Consider the following 8,649-nt stretch of genomic DNA (forward strand, 5'->3'; position numbering starts at 1 on the left):
ATTAAATTAAATCTAACATATTTACTTCAACATAAATATACAATTAGCTGTTCAGCAAAGTCAAGGTGATGATTAAAGGAGAAAACTTCTCATCCGCATGACAGATATGACAGCAACAGTTGGGCTCCGCCCATGTCTGTCCAGACCTACCGCCACCAGAATCTGGACAAAGAGGTAGAGGAGGAGAGAGGTCCCACTCCCCCCCTGAGAGGAAGATCGTCCTCACCGGCAGCAGCTCCCTTCAACCAGCCCTCATCTTCCTCTCTCAGCTCCGCCCACCACGAGGAAATGCAATCCATTCTGCAGGCCCACTTGGACGAGCTGACCAGAGCTTACCAATATGAGGTGGCCAAGCAGGCATGGTAAGGATCTTTTAAAGCTCCAGTCACCTACATTTTGAGTCCACCTTCCTTCTATAATTTGATGTCTTTTCAGAGAAAAAAAAACTTGTGTGACATTTAGATCATTTGAAAGCCTTATACTGTGTGTGTGCATCACAGTTTTGTTCAAATATGTTTGCTTTGCAGAGTAGGAGAGATACCTGTAATTTTATTCATTTTATTCTGTTGATAGTTTGGGTTTTGCATATCAATGGCCAATGTTTGAGCGTCTTATAATGCTGGTTTTTACATGTGTCAGCCTGAGCCTGCAGTCTATGTTTCTTGTAAGCGATAAAAACAGCTCTCCATTGATTACACCTTTGATGGAGCATTGGAAAACTTGACAAGTCAGTGGCGACACGTGTTGGAGGGTAATGACTGGGTTTAGTCTAACATGCTGTTCTGACATCAGTAAATAGAGTTGGTAATTATGCATGCATCTCCTCTATGGCGGGATGTGAGCCATCATGGAGGACAGCTGTGGGGGAGATAACAGGCATGTTGGTGACAGCCCTGCCCATCCAGATATCCTTTATCCAGTCCAATTACAACTCCATTGTGTTCGCACAACACACACCAGCACTGAGAAAGTAATCAGTGAAATCACTGCAGGCATTCATAGTCTCTGCATTGCTACCTTTCTGAATATGCACTGATTCTGCATCCTGAAACATGTTTTGCATTATTTTCCCTGCTCATTATCTGACCTCCGTTGGTTATTTTGCATGTATTTTGTTCATTAATTAACTGTATTTCCCCACAATTAATTAGGCACATGAAGAGCAGTCCAAACGTGTCCAACACCCCCATCCCGCCGATGGACTTCATGTCCAGTACACTGGGCTCTGATTTGGGAGACACTCTCCTTTCTGAAGAAGATGAAGAGGAGGAAAGATACGCTATGGTGTCAAAGAATCTGTGTGGCTTTGAATACACTCCCGGTCACAGTGTGGATAACCTTGAGGGCTCAGGTATGTTTTGCATTTGGTAAAACTAATTTGACTGAAGTAACTGCTTTTAAATGAATAGACCACCGGTGTCAATGACCTGGCTTCATCACTGCATCATTCTTGCTGCACAAACAACAAATGTGGCCAATGCAGCTGCAGATAAATATAGATAAATAATGATAGATAACCTGATATGGCCATATTATGTATTAATATATTCTCATGAATTTTAACAATGGAAAATATTCATAACAAATGTATAAAAATGGAAAATAAAATGTAGTAAAGGAAAATGTTGGATGTCAGAGGTACAAGTACATATTCAGCTAAAATATCTTATTGTTATTAGCTATAATTTTGATTCATTATTAATACAAAGATACAAGTCCTAACCGCATCACAGAATACAGAGATGAATCCTTGTGTGCCTTCCATGGATTGTTTTATAAATAAAATAGGTTTGTATTAGAATCTTTCATGCAGATGTGAAAAATAGCTATGGATAGATCATGTAAAAAGTGCAGACATGTTACTTTTTTCCCTTCCACGTGTAGCTGAAGAGGCTGAAGCCACTCAGCCCAGCATTCCTAGGATTTTTTTTCCTATCGGACGATTTTGCAGTAGATGATTTAACTCCCATGACAATGTTCAGTGCCAGTGCAGGAAGAAGTGTGTTCTTTATGTAGCAAGGCAAAAAGCCATGACTACAAGCTTTTCCTAACCAAGCTTTTCAGTTGCCAAGCACATATATTATTATAAATAATGTAAAAGAAATTGTCAAAAATGCAATTTTTGAACATAATCCAGGGTTTTGCAGAATCGTCCAATATCAACGTGCTGTCTGCCAATAGGGTTCAGACCACTGAGGCTGAAAACACAGTCTGTTGGCTGGCTGAACTATAAACCTACGGACACACTGCATAGAACAAAGACCATGGCACACAGTGGCCCATTTAATTCAAACACATACAAGCCCCCACACGCTAGTTTAGTGGTTGTCTTTTAGAATATTACATAGCAGATTGGGAACATGTTTATGTAGCCAGCAGGGACAGTGATTGGCACTCAGAGGGAATGTACAAACCATAATTAGTGTAATATAAAAGAGTTTGATAGGCTCAAGATCATTCAGATCTGCATCTAAAATATGGGTACCCTTTTTTTACTGTAAGTATTCTCTGTCAAAGAGATATTCACACAGTCTTTTAATAGTTAGTTGAATCAATTCTTCCATAGACATCAAAAGCATAACATAGAATATTTTAAAAACTTTAGTAGTGCCGTACTTAAAAGTCACACGTCTAACATTTAAGATTTGATGCATTTATAAATAGGGTCCTGTCTGTTTCTTTAGAGGGAAACTTGAAGGCTTCTCCCACAGGGACAGAACTGTTCCATATTTAGACTCCATTGTTTGATAGGTTAACAGATTGACTTGTGCATTGAGAATATGTGTTTTCAATATTTTTGATAACTCGTTGCGGGGCAAAATACAGGTCAGTGTGACTGAAAATATTTACAAACAATTAGCAATGCAAACATTTTTTCGCCTCATGTTTAGCTGTCACATATTATAAGGCATTGTATTAGAAGTGTATTCGGGCACATTGAGAAAATATCTTCAGCCCAGTGAAACAAATCATGAACAAAGCCAGTGTGGTGGCAGCATTTCCACAGGGGGTGCCAAATTGCAGCTGTGGCATAAAATTTGTTTGTTACATATCTCCATGATGTCTGACTTAAATAAACATTCAAACACTGCTCAAGATTTTGAACTTCATACAACTTATATTGCTCCACGAAAGAAAAATGGTTATTGAGGCCATCTGATTAAAGCATTCATTAATACTATTCTCTAAGAAAGTATGCTAAGTAGTACGTGAGAAGGATTTTTAGTTCATTTCCACAAAATCCTGTGTGTTGGAATCAGTGTATGAACCATCTTTACACCTCCTTTCAAGATGTCACATGTAGCCCAATATGTTAAACATAGATTTGAAATAATATTTCAGTCGATTACATACATCCACTGTGTGTGAGCCTAATACTTGTTAAGGCATACTTAGCCAAATCCTTATCTTCACGAACTCTCTCTCTGTGCTGCTCACTGTAGGTAAAAGCTCGCAGCAGTGTCGCTCAGACAGCTCCGGCACAGCAGACCATGGTGCACAGGGCACACATAGCCTTGGTCACAAGAGGGCCCCACTGACTGGCCTCAAGCCGCAGACAGACAAGGTCGGGACTCTGCCCAGACGAAGAGACACCAACACAGACGGTGAGTTACAGTCTCTCTTACAGTAAAATTGTGTAGCTTCAACGAGGAGTGCGTCTAACACAATGCCTCATTTGCATCCTTTGCTAAATACCCTCATCTACCATCCACTCAACAGCCCACACACCGGTCATGAAGTCCCTGCACAGTGTGGGTTCCCGCATGCACAGCTCGTGGGCAGCTGCAGCCTCAGACCCCTCTGAGGAGTGCATGGTGACCGTGTCGACACTGGAGCGGCAGCATATGGCTTCCTGGAGCGGCACAACAACATCCAACAGGGCCACCCTGAGCAGGGGTTCCCACAAGAGACCTGGCGCAGATCCCTCCCACAGCGGGCATCCTTCCACAAACAGCACAGAGAAAAGGGAACACTGTGAGTGTCAACCCTCTTGAGAAATGTCTGTGTGCATATTACACATAATGGATGTAATCCAATGCAAGCAAGTGCTATCTATATCTGCGGAGAGAAATGATATGGTTTTACTGAAACTGTCTTTATATTTTAAAGAGACCATAATAAAGCTTAATTTTCACCAAAAACAGCATACTTTACAGAGAGAAGTCACTTCTGTCATTTGCGGCCTTAACTTTTTAACAATAAACAATTCATTTGCAAAAAAAAGAAAAGACAATACACTTCTGTAGTCTAAAAATATCAATCAAGATAAATGAGATGACCAAGACAATCAGAATTGTAGATCTGGAAGAATTATGCTCAGTATATTCAATAAGAAGGAAAGTTGTTGAATCTTACCAGTTCCTAGCTTGCCTCCAAACTGAGATACATCCCAGGATTGTGAAATTGAGATGCAGATATTGAGAGTAAAGTATTGGATGTCACCAATATTTTACATGTTTTTTTGGTGTGTCTACCTGCCTCTCTTTCAGAGTCTTTGTGAAACATCATTCCCTGCGGTTGCTGCCTGTCCCAGGACACCTTGTTTGTAAGCGCTATGAGATTTTCTCTCTGCGAGTGACACAGAATGATGTCTGGAAGACGGAGAGGAGACAGAATGAAGACAAAGAAGCAGTGTGCGAGATAAAATGCAGAGCTGTAAATGTCATGTACAGACACAGACACCAGTCTCACAGTGTTATTTTCATCCCCCTCTTCAAAAGAGTAAACAGTATGTTATATGTCCGCTTCTATTTTCTGTCACATGCTGTACAAAGATTCACACAGTGGAGATGAAGAAGAAAAATCACAACAAAATGACTAATTAAAATGAAAAAGGACTTGCATAATTTGTAAATATATTTTTTAATGTTTTTCTCTTTCTTTTGCTTTGCTATGCAAGCCAAACCCAATGTTGTCTCTTTTGTGATTTATTACTGTGAATCATTTTTCATTAATGCTCAAACTGTTAGCTTATTTTGATGAAGCTACTGTATTGTTGTACTTTGCACAGAGCGTTTTGGTAAAAAAAAAATAAGCACAAACTCATTGTCAGCTGAGCTGAGGAGGAGAATCAATAATGGCAAAGAGGGACGTCTATGTTAAACAGAACCTAAACAGAAGATATATACTTGGCTGTGCTGTATTGTTTTGAGAAATACTCATATATTGAGAGTTACAAGGGAAAAAACACAGTTCATTACTTGGAAATTATATGCCATTATAACAAACTGTGTTTCATACTACTTGCTGGGAATCCTATTATGCATTATACTAACAATGGTTCTCAGTGAATGGTTACCAAAACATTTTTTATGGTAACAAAGCAACACATCAGTTGTGATATCCAAAGCAAAGACATAGGAAATAGGTATGTGTCACTTCTCTGCCATTCCCAAAAAGAGTATGTTAATAAAAAAAATGTCTATATATTTGTTTTGGTAATTCTTTTCCAATTACGTACAGTGACATAATGCTAGTGCAATATTGAAAGGGCAATATGACAGTAGAGGGAAATGTCCTGATGTCACCTGAAGACAAATGAGATGCAGAGTTTAACGACAGCTATATATGATGTTAAACGTCAAAGAAACTATACTAGATTTGTTCTTGTGTATTGCACTGTTCAATGGTTATGGATTACACTATCACTTTACAAAGATGTATAGACTTGAACGACTGCCAAATTTGAACATCTTTTGAAACCCTTTTCCAGTTTTAAAATGCAGCCAATTAGCATTTTCTGCCAATGAGATTCTCAACGCCATATCTTTACACTTGTTTGGATGATTTTGTTCTGATCGTTGTTCTGGTAATGGCTCTCCCTTTGAAGAATCTTTACCTGCCAGATTGGTTTGCCCTCAGGAATACACAGCCACATACAGTAGGGCCGTTTTTCAATCCTTTGATGCAAAATAAAATGTGTATGTGAAAATGAACCAGATTTCTCCTCACTGTTTGCATTTACACACGTCCATTTTGGAATTTTGAAAATCCTTGTTACACTTGTAAGTGTGGGTTTCTTTATGTCTCTTTTTTGATAACATAAATCATCTTAAAGAGCAGACACGGAATAAAACAATATACTTTTTGATTTATAAAATATACACATTATCACCTGTGCCTACACAGTTATCTTTCTTTATTCAAATTCTCCATGGGATTCTATTAAAGTAAGATGACCATTATTATTTTTTTTTTTAATGGCTCACACAGGTGCTACAGAGTTAAAGGATGGTCTGTTGTGCTGGGTTGTTCTGACTTTATTGATCCTCTGTGATTCTGTTTCTCGAAGACAGCTCATGGCAAAGGTCAGACAAAATATCAACACAGTGTACTGATAGCTCGCAGCAAATTTGATTTAACAGAGTGACGTTTCGATCTATCAGAGATCTTCATCAGGCATTGTCAAATAACCATCACAAAGCAGAACAAGATAAAGATGTGGAATGTCTCTCTTTTTAGAAGGTGCTCTGGATGATTGATGGGATTCATGCTTTTGTATAATATTTTTCTTAATGTTTTTCTATTTTTGCCCTTTCCATAGAGGCATGCTTCGTCCCCTAGATTGGAGTATCAGATGCAATCCAGCTCTGCTCTGTTTGTTCCAGTCTGAGAGTAGATTGACTCTCAATCATGCAGATCACAACCACCTGAGTGATGAATGTGTTTGTGTCTATATATTGCTTGTTCTGCTTTGTGACGGTTATTTGACAGTGCCTGATGAAGATCTGTGTTAGATTGTCAGGAGCTGTCAGCACACTGTGTTGATCTTTTGTCTAACTTTTGCCTTCAGTTTGTATTTTTTTATTTTTGGGATGTCCCTGCACACTGTTTGTCAAAGGCAGCTTATAAAATCTTTTAAACTCAAACAACAATCCGCAAGGTTCACCGACGTCCCTGGTCAAAAAAACATAATTTTCTTGACTATAGCCTAACAAGTTCCATATTCAACTTATTATTCCATGACAAATGAGCCAGGTGAGGCTGAAAGTCATTATGTTATCTCTGGGCCACTTGACAGCTCTCTTAACGCAGATCTGGACAGCACTGGGGAGAATAGCTTCAGGTGATGGTGCAATAGGTGCCCAATGTGGGACACCTTGTCAATATTTGTATCTTGAGACAGACAGACAGGGATTAGGATTGTCTGCAGATATTGTGCAGGGGGCATCATGTGCAATCCACCATTTAAGCTTTAAATCCTACTGGTTGGGTCTCCAGAAGTGCTATGGGGACAGAAGAGTTTGAATTGTGTACTCAGTTCTATACCCACTTTGACAATTTGGCTGTCCTGAAAAGACCCCCCTCCCCTGACACAATACCGCCACCAAATATTATATAGTCCTCCTAATTTATCCAGCGTGTAGTACATGTGGATTTAATGTAAGAAGGGAAATACATAGTGGAGCCCACAGAGCCCAATTACAAGGCTTCACCTGCATTCAGAGTTCCAGTTCTGTCTTATAAAGATGTAGCTTAATATAATGGTCTTGTGTGGTCACTTTATGGGGTGTTGTGGTTTTGGTTGGATGCAAAAGCAGTTTCCTGTAACTGCTTTTTACAGCTGAGACATTTTTTCAGCACTCAGGGGAACAATTTGGCCTCAAACTGCTTCATTTTTTTGGACATTGCTTCAAAAAATTGGAAAATAATGGGGATCCTTTTTCTACAGAAAGCACTAGTGGTAATAATGACAATAAAGCATAGAGGGCCATAATAAATCAATACGTTATTTTAGGATCTAAAATTATACACACAGCCCATTATGATGATTTTACTCTTTGAGAGATGGTAGAACAACAATGGAAGAAAGCTAATTTAATTTGTAAGATATCAACATGCTAAAAATTAAAGGTGTTGATATTTAAGAGCGTTCTCGTGGTTTGGTGGTTTGGATACCACCGTACGATAGAGTGTAAGATTCTTGTTTTTTAGTGTGTTTGTGTTACCTCTTCAGTCTTAATATAAAATTCATGCTGTTTCTTTAAACTGGAAGACTGGGAGTTAGCCAGGTCAGGAGCAGGAGAGCTGCTCTAGAGCTGACCCTAACCATTTACCTCTGTGTAAGTGAAGCAAAAAGACAGTTTCACCTTTGACTTTTAGTGAATTTGCCAGGTTGAGTGTTTTATTATATTTTATACTCATAACAGTAGGTAGACACAATAAGAATTAAATTATTTGCAGCAGATTTTATGACAAACACAGTCGCAAATAAATCACATAATTTATCTAAAGACATTGTGAATATGCACTTCAACTCAGTGTTTTTTGTCATTGTGCAGGTGCATTTGCCACCCAAATTAGCCAGATGAAGACAAAACAAAATCAGTCAATGTTCCCTGGAAGAGGGGCTTTCTGATTGTGGATGCAAAAAATAACATGAACAAGAATAGTAAACCACCCTCTTATTTGGGTGAACTTGAAATGAAATGAAAATAAATAATGACAGGCTGCAGTTTACATGAACAAAATCAGCCTCACACAATTCAGACAGCAGTCATATTTATTCAAGATATAACAACATGCTAAAATTATTAGCATATTTACTTACAGGATAATTGTGCCACAATCGCAAATGAGGAGCCAATTTTAGACATAAATGTCAGAATCATACATTTTCAAAGGAAATGTAGACAGAGTGATTACAGA

General features: G+C 38.7%; 1 protein-coding gene across 2 annotated transcripts in view; it reads left to right on the forward strand.

The window, feature by feature from the left end:
- Positions 1-5,936, forward strand: part of LOC127364442 (roundabout homolog 2-like) — a 78,077-nt gene extending 72,141 nt beyond the window's left edge. For both annotated transcript variants that reach the window (XM_051401998.1, XM_051401999.1), the window contains 5 exons: positions 105-362; positions 1,152-1,351; positions 3,444-3,605; positions 3,721-3,975; positions 4,491-5,936. In XM_051401998.1, coding sequence (XP_051257958.1) covers positions 105-362; positions 1,152-1,351; positions 3,444-3,605; positions 3,721-3,975; positions 4,491-4,492 — 877 coding nt within the window. In that variant the 3' untranslated portion in view covers positions 4,493-5,936. The remainder of the gene's footprint in view (positions 1-104; positions 363-1,151; positions 1,352-3,443; positions 3,606-3,720; positions 3,976-4,490) is intronic.
- The last annotated feature ends 2,713 nt before the right edge of the window (positions 5,937-8,649 follow it).

The sequence above is a fragment of the Dicentrarchus labrax genome, unplaced genomic scaffold, assembly GCF_905237075.1.
Source record: "Dicentrarchus labrax unplaced genomic scaffold, dlabrax2021, whole genome shotgun sequence".
Classification (NCBI taxonomy): Eukaryota; Metazoa; Chordata; class Actinopteri; family Moronidae; genus Dicentrarchus; species Dicentrarchus labrax.